This window comes from Phacochoerus africanus, chromosome 15 (assembly GCF_016906955.1).
Source record: "Phacochoerus africanus isolate WHEZ1 chromosome 15, ROS_Pafr_v1, whole genome shotgun sequence".
NCBI classification, from domain to species: domain Eukaryota; kingdom Metazoa; phylum Chordata; class Mammalia; order Artiodactyla; family Suidae; genus Phacochoerus; species Phacochoerus africanus.
Window position 1 is genome coordinate 71,710,830 of NC_062558.1, and position 20,991 is coordinate 71,731,820.

General features: G+C 38.4%; 1 protein-coding gene across 1 annotated transcript in view; it reads right to left on the reverse strand.

Moving 5' to 3' along the window:
* LOC125116965 (catenin alpha-3-like) overlaps window positions 1–20,991 on the reverse strand; it is a 453,580-nt gene that overhangs the window by 408,154 nt on the left and 24,435 nt on the right. Inside the window, exon 3 of the mRNA XM_047762661.1 lies at window positions 15,905–16,008. Coding sequence (XP_047618617.1) covers window positions 15,905–16,003 — 99 coding nt within the window. The 5' untranslated portion in view covers window positions 16,004–16,008. The remainder of the gene's footprint in view (window positions 1–15,904; window positions 16,009–20,991) is intronic.

Below are 20,991 nucleotides of genomic sequence, written 5' to 3' on the forward strand. Positions count from 1 at the left end.
CCACTGCTAGCTGGAGCTATTATGTGGAGCTATTAAGTGATGATAACAAAGCACATGGAGATCCCTCTCCAATTCCACCAGCCCTCTGGGCCACACAGATGGCATGACAGAGCAAAGAGATTTACATGTAAAACATGTAAGCAGCTGGAGTTCCCTCATGGAGCAACTGGTTAAGGACCTGGTGTTGTCACTGCAGCAGCTCAGGTGGCTGCTGTGGCATAGATTTGATCCCTAGCTCAGGAACTTCCATATGCCTCAGGTGCAGAAAAAATATATATATACAAAACAGCTGTACCTAAATGTCCTAATCCAGGAAATACACTTATTTCTGGAAAAAATACAAACACATCTAGGAAAAGATCATGTGCTGAGACTAGTATCAAATATTAGGTTCTTTTCTTTCAGTTTTTACTTAGCTATTTAAAACCCAAAATCAAACAAGCAAAAAAAAAAAAAAGAAAGAAAGAAAGAAAGAAAACCCAGTTTGAACTCCACCATTTGCTTATTCAATAAGTATTGATGGTGCACCTGCACTGTGCCAAGAGGACATGGCAGTGAGCCTTCTACTCAAGGGAAGTAGAAAACAAAAACATAAATAATTATATAGCATAATAGTCATTATTGGGCATGTGCTACAAAGAAAGTGAACAAGGGTATGGTTTTAGATGAGAGATGGGAATGGACAAGTTTAGCTTTGCTATCAGAGAAGGCCTACATGATTAGGTAACAAGGACCCCCAAGGAAGTAGAGAAGTCAGACATTCGATATCTGGGGGAAAATATTCCAAACAAAAGAAACAGAAAGAACAAAATCTCCGTAATCTACTTTGGATGGTTATGTTCCAGGAGCATCAAGAGGGCTAGAATGAGAGAAGAGTGTAAGAGATGAGGTCAGGCTGGCACCTAGGCATCAAATCGTGCAGGCCTTGTAAATGGCCACCAACAGTCCCCATTCTGTTCTTGTGGTTGGGAGCTACTGAAGATTTTTGAACAGGGAAGTAGTATGATCTGACCTAAAATATGAAAGGTTCATTCTGGCTGCTTTTGAGAGAACAGACTGCAGACTGGGAAGGGACTGGGGAGAGGGGTGAGGAAAAGAAAAATGAAAAGTAGTTAGGAAGCTACTATAATAGCCTAAGTGGAGACCACACTGGCTTGTTCCAGGGAGCAGTGGGGAGTTATTGAGAAGCAGCAGAATTCTGGTCATTCTGGTGAGTCAACAGGGTTTTGTTGATAGACTGCATATGGTTTATGAAAGAAAGAAGGAGTCAAGAATGATTTGGTGACATATGGCCTGAGCAGCTGGGTAGAGAAGTAAAAAATAAATAAATAAATAAATTTTTTGTTTTTGTTTTCTAGGGCCACACCCATGGCATATGGAGTTTCCCCGGCTAGGGGGTGAATCGGAGCTACAGCTGCCAGCCTAGGCCACAACCACAGCAATGCAGGATCTGAGCCATGTCTGCAACCTACACCTCAGCTCACTGCAATGCCAGATCCTTAACCCACTGAGGGAGGCCAAGGATTGAATCCGCAACCTCAAGGTTCCTAGTTGGATTAATTTCTTCTGTGCCATGACAGGAACTCCAGAGAGGTAATATTGACTTAAAAAGAAATGAGTAGGAAGAAGACTCAAGTGTTGCACTTTAGACTTTTTAAGTTTGCTTATTAGAATCACTAAGGTGGAGACCAGTATACAATCCTGGAGTCGAAAGTGGTAAAGCCTGGAGGTTTGTTTCTTATAACTTACACTTTCATTTTCATTACTCACATACCGATGGTTTTGCTGGTCTTACTGAAAATATCCCAGCTATTTAAGAATACTATTTGTCTTCCAAAACCATGAGATGGATGAGATCTCCTAAAAACAAGGTACGACTAGAGGCTAGAGAAGTTACAGGACTGAGCTTTGGGCACTCCGAACATTTAGAGGTATTTATTTCTCAGGAAACCCATCCATGAACCCTATTAATCCTAGAATATGTGGCTTTTGCCATTTTAAACCTAACTATTTAGAAAAATGCTTGTTTTATACAGAGCAGTAATTCAGAAACAAATTCGGCCTCAGTAAAAAAAAAAGTTACATTAATTATAGTCTCCTTCTCACCAAACAAATCTTTTCAAAAATGAGAAGAAAAATTATCAAGATACTGAATTAAGCAAACTAAGGATAAATTATATTAATGCTGCTATTTACACACAAGTCAAGCATTAATTATTCTGGTGAATCAATAACCAATAGTTAACTATAGAACCGATTCAAAGAAATGCTGAGAAAGAAAAAGCAAAAGCGAATTTTTTCCATCAATAATCACTGACTGCTTGCAGGAAACAAAATAAGAAGTGAAAAATCCAATCCGGCCAAAGTTATCTGCCTCCAAAATAAAAAAGATGGTTTGACCTCGCATGTTGTGGTTTAGACATGTTCAGAGTCCCTTAGCCAATCCAGCCCAGCATTCCACTTCTAGCAGTAATTGATGTAGGATATGGTCATGACACCTAATTGGTGTGTTCCGACTTTGTTTAAAAATTATCTATAACCCTCTTAACCATAAAATTGAATAAACTAAGCCAATGTGCTTTGCCAACACAAACTTGTGAAGCTTTACCTGAATTTTACTCCTACTATCTGCTGCCAGATTCCTTTTTTTTCCCCATTTACTCTAGGCTGTCACATATACTCCCATTCTCTTCTAACACAAAACTTTTTATTAAAGATGTCCAGGAAAAAAAATTACCAAAAAAAAATCACCTGTTTCATATATAAATGAGATAATAAACATTAAGCAAGAAAGACCAAAGGAAAAAATGATTAGATTTGTAGGGCTCTAAAATCAAGATTTTATATCAACACCATGTGATTTGAATACAGGCCCTAAGGCATTCCCATCAGTGGCATAGTGGAAATGAATACAACCCGTCAACAATTTAAAGGTTGATGATCAGTTTAAAATTTATTACATCATGTCCACTTCATTTCTCAGGATTGTCTCTTAAGTTGACAAAGGTATTTTTGCCTCATTTTTTGTAAAAATTAATTATCAGTCACAAATCTTGAATCCTTTCAGCCAGTGCTTTATTTTGATGTCAAGTTCCTTCTTCAAAATATCAGGATGTGTTTATAAACCTGTACTCCTAAAACACCATTATAATATATACAACTAATTTAACCACTATTTTTCAAAATGCAAGTGTGGATAATATTTGGTCAATATTGAACCTACCAAACCCAAGGCTGAGCCATGAAGCCTATTATCCCAAGGAAGGAGAGAGCAGAGAAAAAAAAAGATACCATCTTTGAGTTTCAAAGCTCACTTTCCTGACGTCTTAGACAAACATAGTTGTAAAAGTCATTAAAGAAAGATAATCATTTTCTAAATTGTTTAACCCCCATTAGCAACAGCTAGATCTGATCAACTAGATCATCTGGTCATCTGAAGAAGATCTGACAGATAGGAAAAAGAAGTAGGGAAGCTCTCCTTACCTCACCCCAAGGGTCTTTTGGAAGAAGGAGCTGACAGGTATGAGAAACAAGCAAAATACATTTCCTTATTCCCCCTCTCTGAACTCACCCAGACTGGGACCTGTGATAGCATGATTAAGGGGAAACACAAAGCAGAGGGACTTTGGCTCCATTTATCTTTGGGACTCAAAGAAAACTGCTTCATGAGCTTCCCTGAACAAACTTTGGGGTGGTCATAGTATAATCTTGGCATCACAGTGTAAATAGATAAAAGCAAGGCCAGCTTAGCTTTCCAAGCCACTCTTGATTTCTATGAGGTAGGGACAAGACCCAGATCATCCCAGATACCCTGAAGAATAAGCAAAATGTGACTGTTTTGAAGATTTGTAGGCCTTCCCAAGCCTACCATGGTGAGGACCAAGATAATCCTACAGCAGAGACTGAGAGGTAGACAGCTGATGCCAGACGCTGATGGAAGATATAGCTCAAACTTAGGGGCCTGAAGCACCATCAGGGGCCAAGGTGAGGCGAAGGCACCCTGGGAGACCATGGGTCCTAACCAAGCTGAAAGAGAGCAGTCTACAAATTTTATCAGCTATTGACAACATCAGAAAACACACAGTGCTACCCAGAGGATGGCCACATGGCACTAGTCACCCACCAAGAGAGTATCCAAGATCAGCCACCCTGAAGCAGTAGGCACTAAGTGACCAAAGGTTATCACAGAGACCCAAAGGCCCCATCTCCCACCCCCAAGAGGTCACAGAAACTATACCCCCCACTGCTCCAACCACACATTCTGATCATTTTATCCAAAGAACTGAGTAGATACCAAAAAGGACAGATTGTCATTGCTGAAACACACCAGTTTACCAAACTTACTGGCTGAAATATAAGGTCCAGTCAATTGAGTTGACCCAATCCAGTTCAGATTGGGAGATTTATCTCTATCTCAAAGGGATGGGAGTTTATGAGGAAGGTCAGATAATTTATGAAAGGACAGAGGATCTAAAATGTACTATAGATAAATTTGTGATCCCATGCAAGTATCAAAAAGGAAAATTACATTAAATGTTCATATATCCATTGTGCAATGCATTCTAATTTCAGAAGTACTTAAAAAAAAAAAGGTGGAGAATGTGGAAAATTGTGTCTAAATTGAAGAACTGCAGTACCTTACAAATCGTCAAGAATGTAAATTGTTTCCTAAAACAATCATCTGAAAATCACAAACCACATTTACTAAGTCTTAATTTATAAAATATTCATTACATTTATAAAACATTCATTACTGTAATTTACATACATATAAATACAGATACACACACACACACAAAATTGACCCTTAAAACATGGGTTTGAACTATGAGAGTCCACTTATACCCAGATTTGTTTCAATAGTAAGTACTAGAGTATTACACCATCTGAGGCTGGTTGAATTTACAGATGCAGAACGGAAGAATACAGAGGAACCTCAGATGCAGAGAGCCAACTCTAGTTACATGCATATTTTTTATTGAGCAGAGAATCTGCACCCCTACATTGTTTAAGAGTCAACTGTATATCCCCACATCAGCTCCAAGGTTAAGCAATTTCCCAGAGATTTAAAAAATACATATATGTCTAGATTATAACAAACTGTGTCCTGGTTCCAAACACCCTTAAGGGAGAAGCACTAGTTCCTGAAAATATCATTTCTCAGGCAGTGCTTCCTAATGCCCCAAACCCATTTTTGAGTAAAATAGAACCACCTGGCAGGAGAGGAACCAAAGCCTTGGAGAGGGAAGGGAGTGAGAGTGGCAAGGCCTAAGTCAAGGTGTGGAAGAAGCAGATTCTCCTCAGGAGAAATGCAGCAGGAGCACAATAGGACAATCACTCTTGAGCATCCCCTTCAAGGACTCAGTTGCAGAGCAGTGATAGGAGTATCAGCTCAGAAATTCCTGAGGATTTCACCATGCAAGCACCAGCAAGCAGCTAAATATGTAGGGCAGTGGTTTTCAACTCTGGAAACCCAAGGTTGCACTTTAAAAGTTGAAATTTACAGTTTCCGACATCAGCTTCTCAAACTTTTTTCTTTTTTGTCTTTTTTTAGGGTCACACCTGGCGCATATAGAAGTTCCCAGGGTAGGGGTCCAATTGGAGCTGCAGCTGCCAGCCTACGCCACAGCCACAGTCACACCAGACCCAAGCCGTGTCTGTGACCTACACCACAGCTCATGGCAACAGTGGATCTTTGCTGGGTTCACTAAATGAGGCTATGTTGTCATGGATACCAATCAGGTTCGTTACCACTGAGCCACAACGGAAACTCCCTCAAACTTGAAAGTGATACAAATCACCTGGGATGTTATTACACTGCAGATTTTGATTCATTGGGTCTGGGTTGGGGCCTGAGGGTCTTCATTTTTTTTTTTTTAGGAGTTCCCAAATGAGCCTAATGCTAGCCATCCATGTACAACATCTTGGTGGCAACAAGGTCCTACTTTAGTGGCTGTACAAGAGAATCACATAGGAGGATTTTAAAAAATACTCTTAATACGGGTCCTATGCCAGAGATTCTGATTTAATTGGTATTAGCTGGGAGTGGTGAGGATTGGTTATCAGATGTTTCTAAGTTCCTCAAGTGATGCCCTTTGGCAGCTAAGGTTGAGAGGCAGGAGAAACACAGGCTTGGAGAGGGAAGATATAGTTGATTGGTATAGGTAACTGTAAATATAAACTTCTTCAAGTGATGGAACACCACGCCATCATTTTAGACTTGTGCTTTATGAATCTCTTTCCTCAGTTCCACTTCCTTCACATCAAGCTGAGTCCAACAAGGCATGTCAAGGGTTCTCAAAAATCCTCGAGTCCTCCATACCCTAATATATATGCGGGTCCTTAGCTTTATCTAGTAGTGGATTGCTCTATACATACTGCAAAACATGGATCCAAGACCTCTTAGATGCAGCAGTCTTTCTAGAGCTGCTGCTAATAGCCTTCCTGGGTCCTAGGAGAACTAACTGAGCATGTTACAGAGTTGATGAAGGAGGCTATCCACAGGAATTCTTTATAAACTTACTCCAGATGGACACTACCCAACCCCGTTAAAAAAACAAAGAAGGGGCACATTCTGGGCAAGACTTGCATCAAGAGGCAGAACCATGCTTACCACTGACCATGACATGAGAACGGCCAGTACGGCCGTTCTCACATTGCAATGACCTGGGAGCTTTTAAAATTTCTGCCTGGGAGTTCCCGCCATGGCTCAGTGGTTAGCGAATCCAACTAGGAACCATGAGGTTGCGGGTTCGATCCCTGGCCTTGCTCAGTGGGTTAAGGATCTGGCATTGCCGTGAGCTGTGGTGTAGGTTGCAGACGCAGCTTGGATCTTGCATTGCTATGGCTGTGGTGTAGGCGGGTGGCTACAGCTCTGATTAGACCCCTAAGCTTGGGAACCTCCATATGCCACAGGAGCAGCCCTAGAAAAGGCAGAAAGACAAAAAAAAAAAAAATCTGCCTGGTCCTACTCCCAAAGACCCTGACTTAATTGGTTTCCTGGGTGGCCTGAGCATTGGGATATTTAAAAACTCCCCCAGGTGATTTTTATGTGCAGCCAGGGTTAAAAATCACTGGGCTAACAGGATCTCAACATTAAGAGGAATTTTTTGAATTGCCTGGTTAGCACTCTCCCCCCAAAATGAGGCTTTTCTATCTCTCACAGGCCTTGGCCACAAACTACTCCATCATAATTTATCTCACAAGGGTTCCTGTGTATAGGTTATTGGCCATTTCTTACCCTTCCTTAACCAATATGAATACAGGCATCTCCATGAAAAAAAAAAATGGTCAGTCTTTTATAACTGAATCCCTTTGTTGTACAGTGGAAATTATCACAACATTGTAAATCAGCTATACTTCAATATAACGTAGAAAGAAAATGGTCAGTCTAAAGCAGGGGTCTGCAAATTAAGCACACAGAGCCAAATCTTGCCCATTGCCTGTTTCGGTACAAGTCTTAATGCAACACAGCCAAACCCATTTGTTTATATGTTGCCCTGTGCTGCTTTCAAATTACAGCAGCAGAGTAGTTACACCAGAGACCCTATGGCTGCTGTTTGGTTACACCCTGCAGCCCCGTTAGCCTTGCGATTGCCCATTCTCAAGACCAAAGAAAGAACCCAGAGACAGTGACAGACATCAACGTATTTGGATGGATGAATCTTACTTGAAGCATCCTGGAGAAACACCCCACCGAGTGCAACAGACGGTAAGCAGAACGTAAGCACAGTCTTTGCTCCTCAAGGGAGGAGGCAGCTATTTATAGGGGGAACCAATATCAGATAGAATTGTCAATTACCAGGGGCAAATTTGGCCCTATAATTAAGAGGATTGGATAGTCATGTGCATGAAGCAGGGCCCTGTTGAGCAGGGGATCTACAGAGAGCAAGAGAAGAGTGACTTTGAATGTCCTAATCAAACAGCCATCAAAGCTGAAACTATTTACTATCTGGACTTAGGCACAGAAAAAGTTTGCCAAAGCATCCCTGGTCTAGAGTTACAGAGTTGCCAAGCTGCAGCAAAATCTCCTGGGACGAAACTTTAAGTGTTCTAAAGTTTAGACCAGAGGGTCCATGAAGGGTAGAATCATACCTCGAGCAGAGAACATGTCCACATCTGGGGGGCACGGGGATGGGGGAGTAGATAAAGACTCTTCTTTCAGCCTGCTGAACCACAATTGCTCCCACCAATCTAGCATGTTTCCACCAAAATGACTAGTGGATCTGACCTATCAGTCTATACCACCTGGCTGCCTACAGAATCCGTTTATAAGAGAAAGATCTTGTTCCACAGCTAACTTGGACATGGCTGTGGAATTTGTCTGAATTTGTGGAGCAAAAGATTGAAAGAAAAAATATCAGCAGAAGTGACGTGAACCAGGGGTGATCAGAGAATGCAGACAACAGGGCAACAGCACTGGAGAAAGGAGAAAGAAAATGAGAGTCTGATAGAGTCAAAGTATAGGCAGCAAGCTGAGAAAAGGTAAAGCATTTCACGGACTGACATCTGCCCATGCTAAGCTCAAAGCTACCAGGTTGAGGGTGGGGGGGAGAAGCTTATGCTGACTAATAAAAAGTTGATCAGATATTCTTAAATTTGACCGAATGAGTATGATAGAGTATATAAAAGCCATCCCTAAGGGACTCTCAGAAATAAATGTGAAACACTTATTGAAGTGGAAACTGCAAAAAAGCTAAGACTTCCTACAAGATTTAGAGGTGAGAGCCAGAGGAATAATGTTTATTACTATTGATAATAACCACCATGGTATAGATATCATGCACACTCCCATGGGACTTGTGCTATTTTAATCAGATAGCTACCAGTTTTTCTTATTTTAATTTAGGAAGTGGCTTCCTTTTTCTCAACTATTTGCTTCTCAAGAAATACTACAGCCTAACAACTTTCCCATAGGAGCAGTTTTCTGGCAGAAAAAGAATGCGTAAATTGAAGAATCCACTTTATTAGAATCAACTCAACTATACTGAATCACCTTAAACTTTAAAATATCACTGAGGAAGAATTAAGCTTATTTCTTCATCCTACCATAAAAATAGCATCCTTATACTTATTAAGCCTTGGGCCTATAAGTGTTTAAAAGACATTTAATTTACTAACTTTCAAGGTTACTTGTTTAGATTAGGAGTCAAAACCCCAAAACTTGCTTATAAAGTAATCTCCAAGGACAGTATACAAGTGCAGACTTGTCTTTGAGATTTAACTCTATTGATAGAATAATCAGCAAGTCTTCGCAAAAAAAAAAAGAAGCTTGGAGATAAAACCAAGGAAACATAAGTAAATAGCCTCATGCTCATTCAAAATAACCTATAGTGGAGTTCCCATCGTGGCACAGCGGAAACGAATCCCACTAGGAACCATGAGGTTGTGGGTTTGATCCCTGGCCTCGCTCAGCAAGTCAAGGATCTGGCGTTGCTGTGAGCTGTCGTGTAAGTCACAGACACGGCTTGGATCTGGCATTGCTATGGCTGTGGCATAGACCGGCAGCTACAGATTTGATTCAACCCCTAGCCTGGGAACCTCCATAGGCTGCAGGTGCAGCCCAAAAGAGACACAAAAAAGATTAAAAAAAAAAACCCACAAAATAACCTATAGTAATGACAGAAAACAACCACAAACAAATGAAACTTGAATTCTTTTCTGAAAACCACCAAGGAAATTACATTCTAAGAGGCTAAGAAGCCCAAGCAGGTCCTCTCCTTGCTACCTGGAAGTCAATCAGATCTGTCTGTAGAACAGTAGAAATGAATCTTTTGGACACTAGACATCTCTTTTTTTCCCTTGGCTAAAAAAGAGAAAGGAATTAGGAGTTCCCATTGTGGATCAGTGGTAATGAACCCAACTAGTATCCATGAGGATGCAGGTTCAATCCCTAGCCTCGCTCAGTGGGTCAGATCCTGAATTGTGGTGAGCTGTGGTGTAGGTCACAGAGGAGGCTCGGATCCTGCATTGCTGTGGCTGTGGTATAGGCCAGAAGCTGTAGCTCCAATTTGACCCCTGGCCTGGGAACTTCCATATGCTGCACCTAAGACCCTAAAAAGCAAAAAAAAAGAGAGAGAGAGAGGGAGAAAGAAATTATGTTGAGAGTGGGGTACAGCAGAGAGGTTCTACATAGGATCCAAGAAGAAAAAATATTTGGTGCTTAGAGAAGTAAGGATTAACTATTTTCCATCCAGATATTTGGACAAGGGGAAGTGAGAGATTAGGGGGAAAGTCTCAACTTTAGGGGTTGTTCTCATAAGGAATCCTTTTTTTTTTTTGTCTTTTTGTCTTTTTAGGGCCGCACCCATGGCATATGAAGGTTCCCAGTCTAGGGGTTTAATCCGATCTGTAGCCGCCCACCTACGCCAGAGCCACAGCAACACCAGATCCAAGCCACGTCTGCGATCTACACCACAGCTCACAGCAACGCCGGATCCTTAACCCACTGAGCGAGGCTAGGTATCAAACCCGCAACCTCTTGGTTCCTAGTCGGATTCGTTTCCGCTGCGCCACAATGGGAACTCCTCATAAGGAACCTTATATAATTCTAGTTACATGATTCATCCATGTGACAGAGTGACGCACAGTTAGGAATAGAGGTGTTCTCCCCTCTTCTGAAGGAGCCCACTGTCATTCTGCTACCTTGAGGATTAGCAGCTTTAGAGGCATTGGGACCTTGACATGTCCATTCCCAGTCTCAAAATGGGCATTACTGGCAATTACCATCCACCAACAATAAGACAAAACCAGAAAAACATGGCGGATAGACTGGTTTGGGAGCTCTGGTGAGTCATACATCAAGACTCCAAAATATGGAGATGAAGGAAAGAGCAGAAGAGAAGCTTTGCAGGAAAATCTCCATTCTAGCATAAAGAAGTAAAGGCATTTGCAAGAACCCTGGATAGCTGCTATGACTGGATAGCTGGAACTTCTTTTGAACTTTCAGCTACTGATGAGGAGGTAGGAGGCTAAGGAATCTGATGCCATAAGGAAGACAAGCATCTGGCCTATGGTTCATGCTCAAGGGAACTGGAAACGGTAAGGCCCCACAGAGGCCAGAGTATAATTCTGACACTAGAATGGGGTTTGGAAATTGAAAAGTTCGTTAAAACCCCAGTCACTAGGTAATTGTATTGTTCCTCAACAGCAAGAGTTTCTGCTCCACCAGAACTGTTCTCCATGTCTTTACTTCTTTCTGTGTCTTTCGGCTTTGCATACAACTATTTAATGCTAGGTACTAACAGCTTAACTCCCCTCAAAGTAAATTCCCTGAAGAGGATGTCAATAGGACCAATTCACCATCATCCTCCAAAGGCAGGGCTCTCTTGCCAGGATGCCACTCAGATTTCTTGCCAGCCTACAATTGTCAATAAGTGAGTTGCCCATCCTGAGAAAGGCACTGGGGTCAAGGTGGAAAGGTAACTACTCAGGCAGATGCAAACTTAACAAAAAAGGAACCCCTAAAAAGGAAGCAATGGAAGAAATATGTTTAGGGCTTTCCACAAATATTTCCATTCTTCTGGGCACAGGGCAAGATCACACATCTAGCATTCCCAGTGATCACCTGACTTACTTTAACAAAAGCAATGTGAGTGGAACTGACATACTTCTCATCCAGGTAGACATTTTAGGAGCCCTTGCATGATTTATCATGTTCTCTTTCCCCTGTTGTAACAAGAGTGGAAATAAATGTTGAGATAGAATCTACATTACCCTGGGTCCCTGGGTGCTTGTGTTAAGCAGAGACCCCCCCCCCAGCAGCCAACTCACTAAACATGTAGCTTGAGCACAAAATGAACTTTTGTTAAGCCTCAGTGATTTGGGCGGTTGTCTAATCACAGCATAACCTAGCTTATGCTGACTGATGAAAAGCTGATCCGATATGCTTAAACTTGACTTAAGGAGTATGACAGTATATAAAAGCCATCCCTAAGGGACTCCCAGAAATAGATGTGAAACACTTATTGAAGTGGAAACCACAAAAAGGCTAAGAGGTCGTACAAAAGCTGGAGGTGAGAGCCAGAGGAATAATGTTTATTACTATTGATCTAACTCTGTATTTACCTCTCAGAAACATGAGATATACTTATATCAGAAAATATATTTGAACTTTTGCCCCTTGAAAAGATCTCTTATCATAATAGGAGATAACACATTATAAGGAGCTTGTTATTGCTTTTATCTTAAAGGATTTTAAATCAATTCTTTTAGCTCACATTAAACATGAATCCGACACATAGCAAATTATATTTTGTGTCAAATTAGATTATAGACAGTTCCATTATGTAATGACTGTAGCGTGATTTAGCAGTTCATATCTCCTTCAGAGAATATACAACTCAGAGACGTAAATTTTTTAATCGCAATTCTGCATAAATAGACTTTCTGCTCTGCATTGCCAAACTTGGATCTTGAAAGTGATAAAGTGTAGATGCCTACAGTTGCAATCATAAAAATGTAATTGCTGAGAAAAAAATTATTTCTGATCCATTGGAGGAATTTATTGCAGAAGGATGCAACTGTGTAAGTTATCACACAGAGAAAATGAAAGCAAATGATTGAAATATAGCACAGGCTGAATATCCCTGCAAAATGACCTAGTGATTTACCTGTGCCCAAGAGGAAAAAAAAAAAATAGATTAAATATAAATCGGATTTGGTGGAGAAGACTCTAGTATCTATAAAAGAGCAGAATAAAGATTTATTAATAAATAAATTTAGAAGTCAGAGTGACACAATAGTATCTATGACCAATTCTTCCAAAAATTAAAATGGAATTTTGACTTTGAGTTATATATAGAGATAGTAAGTAATTTCTGTAGAACCTTGAAATCAAAGGAATATAACATGAAGATAAGTAATGAGAAAAGGTGAGAATTTTCTAATGGGGTCATTAAATTGATAATTTTATCTTCTGGCATGATGAGCTTAACGATCATTGATTTCTTTTGGAATGTTTTCAACTATAATTGAAGGCTGTATTATACACTTTAAACAATGTAATTATTTAAAAGTAAAAGCTCTTTTAAAAAATGTGATGTGATATTTACTATGATGTTATTCTAGAAAAAAAAACCTTTAATACAATTTAATGGAATTTTTTACTTGTATTGATAGGTAATACATGATCAAAGTGACAGATATAAGAAGATGGTGCATCAAATCCAAAGAGGTCAGTTTAAGGCACTAGTGGTTCAGTGGTAGAATTCTCACTTCCCAAAAAGGTCAGCTACTTTTAAATTAGTAATTCTTTGACTTTAAAAATGCAGTTTTTAATAAGGAAAATAACATGAAACTCAAAGGTGTATCCAAATAATTTTGTTATACTAGAATTCTCCTTTGAGATAGTTCCTAAACATAGTAAATATTGTATGAATTATATTTTTAATTTAATTCAACTCAAATATTCCTAAGATCTAGAAACTTTTTTCTAACTGAGATAGTGGTGAAGTGGTATACCCAACTGCCTTGAAGATAAAATTAGCAATTACACTTACGTGTAACTGAGAACTATCTGGCATATAATAAGTACTAATTTCCCTTCCCCTGACTCATCTACTTGCAGACCATGAAAAGTCTGAATCCAGACATCATATTAAAAGCCCTCTAAAATTACCATAATCACTTTTTAAAAAAGAGTTAAATTTCTTCCATTTAACTAAAATTACTTCAGGTCATTTTCACTCTTTTAATTTTCTAGATGAACTCAATAAATGTTCATAGATTAAACACTCTTTAATGTACATACTCTTTAATGTGAATTTACCTAGAATACATTCTCTCAATTGCTATATCAATGAACTTGACTAAAGCAAAACATCTGTTGGTTTCAGCTAGAGCATTAAAAGTAGTTTTTCTATAACAAAATTTGCTTTGTTCATGAGCAATATGTCAGCAGCCTTTGTGATTAGCAAGTCTTAGGTGACAAACTCAAATGTTCCATTGTTATGAGACAAATAAGGGTTATGCAGTGGCATTAATGTACTTGTCTTTATCAGCCATCTCCAAAACAAAGGCTATGTCCCCCCTGCTTTGGAACAAAATCTGAAATGACTTGTGATGACTCATTTAAAACTTTATCCAAAAAACTTGGTGCTATATATAAAAAAGCATAATAATTCTCATATCTTGGCCACTTATTTTACACTTAGTAGCTAATCTTAGAGGAACAATTTGAACTGATGACAAAATTTTATGTATAAAGATGTTCGACACAGAATTATTTATAATAGTAAAAACCAGAAACAACCTAAATGTCCAAAAGTGAGAGGCTACTTAAAAATACTATGGTAAAGCCATATTATGGATAATTAAACAGCAGTTTTATTAAATCATGTTTATGAAGATTAAGGAAATAATTAAAATATCATTTTAAATGGAAAGGTAAGACAAAACCTACATATACTATCTCCACCTTGTTCACATATATTCCTTATATATTTAAGATGTATCTACATTCTTTAATATTATAAAATACTAAGAGGATAATAGAAATCACTCATTGAAGTAAATGCATCAAAATATTAATGTTTACCTGTTAGTGATAAAATTGTTTTCTTATTTTCCAGTTTTTTGGTTTTGTTCTATTTTGCTTTTCTAACTTTTTTAGTGAACTTTATTAGAAAAACAATGAACACTTTTTTGTTTCTTTTTAACACAAATGGGGGCTAAGATAGGGACTTCAGTGGAGTCTCCATAGTATTCTAATCTTAAATTCGTACCAGACACCAGTGCCTTGTATATTTCCAAAGTTCATGATTAAGCTACCATCCCTGAGTCACATGTTTGGTTTTGGTTTTGGTTTTTTCGTTTTTTGTCTTTTTAGGGCCGTACCACTGCATACGGAGGTCCCCAGGCTAGAGGTCGAATTGGAGCTATAGCTGCCGGCCTACACCACAGCCAGAGCAACGCCAGATCTGAGCCACGTCTTTGACCTACACCACAGCTCATAGCAACATCGGATCCTTAACCCACCGAGCAAGGCCAGGGCCTCATGGATGCTAGTCAGATTTGTTTCCGCTGAGCCATGCCAGGAAATCCAAGGCACGTGTTTTAAATTGTCTTTCCAGTAGCAGATATCAACTGTGCTAAGTAAAAACGTATAAAAAGCCTATCCTCAGAACTACCATCCACTTTACAGAAAAGACAAGCAGAAGATTTTTAAATTATCAGAGGTAAGGTTAGTGTTGTGTCTCACTTAAGAAACCCTTAAGCGCATCAAGACCTTAGAAAAGGGAATTTGTCTTAGGAGGTAAGATGCTAAACAGGAGTTTTCTCACAAATTTTGGGTTAAAGACAAAAAAAACATTTAAAAATATAGTATAGTATAAATTTCTTCAGGCTCTGCTTTAAGAAAAGCCAACAAATAAAATCTGAACTTAATAATAAATAAGTCAGATAATCATTATGCATATTTTCAAAGGTTTGTTGACTTCATGAAAGACTTTAATCACAGAATTCCTCAAATATACCTTTCTCATACATTTTGGTACTTTAAAATAATTTCTTACTTGACAAGTAGGCCACCATGTGCTTTGGGGCAAGTCACTGTAATTCTCTAGGCTCTTTCCTCATCTGTGTGTAATAAAGATGGTTTTAACCAAGCTGTTCAGTTTTCATGACTTTCAGACAAGATAATTTATGTAAAGTTACTGTGAAAATTGCACTTGCATATTATTACTTTTATTGCTTTTAAAAGAGAACATGGGAAAAAACCTGCAGAATTTATCATTATTATTACTAAATACATACTTTGTTCACATTTTAACAACACTTTAAAGGACAATTTTAGATGACAGATTCATTCTATAAAAATCAAATCTTTCCTTAGTTCATTATCTACTTTTCCTAGGTTTTTTAGCTCTTCTGCATTTACACATTGTAATTTCCATGGCATTAATACCTGGATTATGAGAGGTTCCAAGAGCTTCTCTACAGTAAATGTTTGGACCTGCAGATCCTGAGGATTGATATTCAGTGTGATTGGTGTTTCAGCTGACATGCTGCCTGTGCACAAAAACAAAAACACACTTATTAGTAAAGAAAAAAAAACTTTCTAAAGGAACGCACTAATGAAAATCACTGAGTACGTAAAATTAATACTCAACACCATCTCCTACTATCAGCTGTGCTGGTGCCACATCCAACAGAGAAACAAGATATTCCCCAACTATTCTCTGAGGCCATTCTTCTGGGCGTACATCCTCTAACAAATTAACCTAGTACATTCAGAACTAAAATAATAACCCAGCTGAGATGAGTTTGCATTTGATCAGGAGCCTTTAAGTAAAAAAGAATGGCCAAGTTAGTGAGCTATATCTTTTTTTTTTTTTTAATGTGTTTGGATACACAAAGCACATCTGTGTAGGCATATGCTTTTCCCTGATTCTTTCTTTTCTTTTTTTTTTTTTTTTTTTTGTATATGGAGGCTCCCAGGCTAAGGTCAAATCAGAGCTGCAGCTGCTGGCCTACACCACAGCCAAAGCAATGCGGGATCCAAGCCAAGTCTGCAACCTACACCACAGCTCACAGCAACACCAGATCCTTAACCCACTGAGTGAGGCCAGGGATTGAACATGCATCCTCATGGACACAAGTCAGATTCGTTTCCACTGAACCACGATGGGTACTCTTAGTGAGATAAATCTTACAGAAAGTAAAAACCTTATATTTCCATGAAATAATAGCACTGAAGTAGCCAGAGCCCTATTTTGCCTATTCTTATTAATAATGACACAAAAGAGGAGTCAGGTAGGACTTGGAAGACATGTGCTGCCTCTCTATTTGCTTGGGGGATTATTTATTTCAGGGTTTTGATTGGAGAACAAAGTTGGGGGCAGTCTATTTTCCCATACTGAAAAGAAACATAAATCGGCATAGTTATTATAAAAAGAGAAAAGATTTCCTACTGCAGCCCACCAGGTTATGAATCAACCTACAGCAGCTCAAGTTGCTGGGGAGGCACAGGTTTGATCCCTGGCCCAACACAGTAGGTTAAAGGATCTGGCCTTGCCATGGCTGTGGCATAAGTCACTTTGTAGCTCAGATTCAATCCCTGGCCCAGGAAGTTCCACATGCCACAGGTGTGGCCATAAAAATAAAAAAAAAAATAAAGAATATATTTAATTTCAATTTCAATTTCAAAAAAAAAAAAAAGAGGGGGAGTTCCCGTCATGGTACAATGGAAACAAATCCAACTAGGAACCATGAGGTTGCAGGTTCGATCCCTGGCCCTGCTCAGTGGGTTAAGGATCTGGCATTGCCATGAGCTGTGGTGTAGGTTGCAGACACGGCTCGGATCTGGCATTGCTATGGCTGTGGCATAGGCTAGCAGCTTTAGCTCTGATAAGACCCCTATCCCGGGAATCTCCATATGCCAAGGGTGTGGCCCTAAAAAAAAAAAAAAAAGACAAAAAAAAGAGAGAAAGAGAGAATCTGAGGTGTTGAGGATATTTAAGCAAGATAAAATAAAAAAAATGCAATCTATTCTTGTTAGACATTAACATTAATCTTAAAAATCAATTCAGTGAGATTTTGCATAAAAATACATATATAAATATATCAAATGACTATATGTGACATCTTATATTCAAAGTAACACATCAGCCATGAAGACTATTACCCAAATCACTAAGCCCACAAATTTGTATTAACTTGTTCATAGTCAATAATCAGCCAGAAAGTATTTACTGAAGATTCCCAGAGAAAAACAGTAAGAAACACATCTCTCCTATATGTAATTTGTTTAAAAAAATTAATTTATGGGCTACAGAAACATGTTACTATTAATGCATAAACCTTCCCAATTAGCTCTTATTTTCTTCCAAAGTTTGCTGGCCAAGAGAACATAAGAATCTGCCCCTAGAAAATATCCTGATAGTTTCTATGATACTCATGGAAACTATAACAAAAGAGAATTAGAATGTATTGCTTTTATTTTAGTTTCTTTATTTACTTTAGATATTAGGGCAGATAATTATTTTCTTTTTTTAAGATTTTTTATTTTTTCCTATTTTTAATTTAATTGGAGAATAGCTGATTTACAATGAGATATTAGTTTCAGGTGTATAGCAAAGTGAATCAGTCATACATACAAATATATCATTCTTTTTTCCCATATAGGTTACTATAAACTATTGAGTAGATTTCCCTGTGCCATACAGCATGTTCTCATTAATCATCTGTTTTATACAGTAGTGTGTGTATGTTATTCCCACCTTCCCAATTCTTCCCTCCACCTAACACTTTCACCTATGGTAACTGTAAGACTGGTTTTGAAATCTGTGAGTTTGTTTCTGTTTTAAAATAAATTCTTTTGAATCATTTTTACTGACATTCTTCACAGAACTAAAAGAAAAAAATTTAAAGTTTGTATGGAAATACAAAATACCCTGAATAGCCAAAGCAATATTGAAAAAGAAAAATGGAACTGGAAGAATTAGGTTTTCTGACCTCGGTTTATACTACAAAGCTACAGTAATCAAAACAGCAAGGCACTACACAAAAACAGAAATAGATCAGTGGAACATAGTAGAAAACCCAGAAATAAACCCACACACCTATGGTCAACTAATCTATGACAAAGGAGGCAAGAACCTACAGTGGAAGAAAGTCTCTTCAATAAATTTTTTCTGGGAAAACTAATCAGCTATATGTAAAAGAATGAAATTAGAATATTCTCTAACACCATATACAAAAATAAACTCAAAATATATTAGAGATCTTCATTAAGTCCAAATACTATAAAACTCCTAGAGGAAAACAAAGGCAGAACATTCTTTGATACAAATTGCAACAATATCCTGTTTGATCCAACTCCTAGAATAATGATAATTACAAACAAAAATAAACCAATAGGGCCTAATTAAACTTAAAAGCTTTTTCAACAAAACCATAAACAAAATGAAAAGACAACCTACACAATGGGAGAAAATCATTGCAAATGAAGCAGCTGACAAGGGGTTAATCTCCAAAATATAACAACAAACCATGGAGCTTTATATCAAAAAAAAAACAAAAAACCCAATCAAAAAATGAGCAGAAAACCTAAACAGACATTACTCCAAAGATATAAAGGTGGCCACAAAACACCTGAAAATTGCTCAACATCTCTAATTATTAGAAAAATGCAAATCAAAACTGTACTGAGGGAATTCCCGTCACAGAATAGCAGAAACTCATCCGACTGGGAACCATGAGATTGAGGGTTCGTCCCTGGCCTCACTCAGTGAGTTAAAGATCTGGCGTTGCCATGAGCTATGGTGTAGGTCACAAACACAGCTTGGATCTGGCATTGCTATGGCTGTGGCTGTGGCAGGCAACAGCAGCTCTATTCAACCCCTAGCCACGGGACTTCCTTCCACATGCAGCAGATGCAGCCCTAAAAAAATAATAAAGATGAAAATAAAATAAAAATAGGGAGTCCCTGTCATGGCTCAGCTGAAACAAATTCTACTAGGAACCATGAGTTTACAGATTCGATCCATGGCCTTGCTCAGTGGGTTAAGGATCTGGCGTTGCCATGAGCTGTGGTATAGGTTGCAGATGTGGCTCGGATCTGGCATTGCTATAGCTCTGATTAGACCCCTAGCCTGGGAACCTCCATATGCTGCAGGTGTGGCCCTAAAAAGACAAAAGACAAAAAAAATTAAAAATGAAAAATTTTTAAAAATTAAAAAAAAAAAACTACACTATCACCTCACAGCAGTCAGAATGGCCACATTGAAAAGTCTACAAACAATAAATGCTGAAAAGGGTGTGGGGCAAAGAGAACCCTCCTACACTGTTGGTGGGAATATAAATCAGTGCAGACACTATGGAAAATAGTATGGAAGCTCCTTAAAAGGCTAAATATAGAACTACCATATGATACAGCAATCCCACTCCTGGGCATATATTCTGAGAAAATCACAATTTGAAAAGATACATGCACCCCAATGTTCACTGCAGCATTATTTACAACAGTCAAGACATGGAAGCAACCTAAATGTCCACTGACAGAGGAATAGATAAAGAAGATGTGGTACATTTACACAATGTTATATTATTCGGCCATAAAAAAGAATGAAGAAATTCCATTTGAAGCAACATGGATGGACCTAGAGATCATCATACTGAGGAAGTCAAACAGTGAAAAACAAATATCATATGATATCACTTATATGTGGACACTGTTTTCTTTTGAATTGACTGATTGGCTTTATGAATGGACTAAGGCTGCATAGATGAATAAGTGAATGAATAAATAAATGAGTGAATGAGTGAGCACACATTTTCACGGTGACTTTCTTATCCAGAATCAGTCCCTTCAATGCGCCTCTCAATCTTGTGATTCTAGGAAAGAAGATTGTTCTTTTTCCTATACCTCTAACCGCTAAGGGATATCAGAATTTCAGAGTAGGGCCCATGTTCCCTCCCAACCTTCCACTAATAGTCTACCCCCATTCTTGTCCTATCCTTTCTAACTCCCACTGGTCTAGTTCCAAAAATCAGCATCTCCTTGCTCTTCCCTCCCACTCTCTGGATTCTTCCTCTAGATCCATAAGTGTGTTATTATACATATCCAAAGATAATAATGAACATGATAATCTTTGTGTATGTGGAACTGAAAAGATCAGTGCTTTACCAAGGCCTTTCCACACCATATACCTGATACCTGTGCAGAGGAAGATGCATACAACCAAAACCACCCTGTAACAAAAAATCATCTTCAATGGCTCTTATCTTGGTATAATCTAATTCCTAGATTAGTAATAATGTTTTTTAATAGAGGCAAATACTAAAGAGAGTCTAGAAGCCTTACTGCTCTCCAAATGTATGCCACATGGCAACACTTCACGATTCTCTTATTGAAAACATTGAATATTTGAAGTATTCTTGAGAATAATAGGAATCTGCCAAAGACTGTCCCCAGTGATGCAACATGGGAATTGGTACTTAGTCAAAACAGTAAATTTTAAATATGTTTACAATCAAATAGACTCATAATAT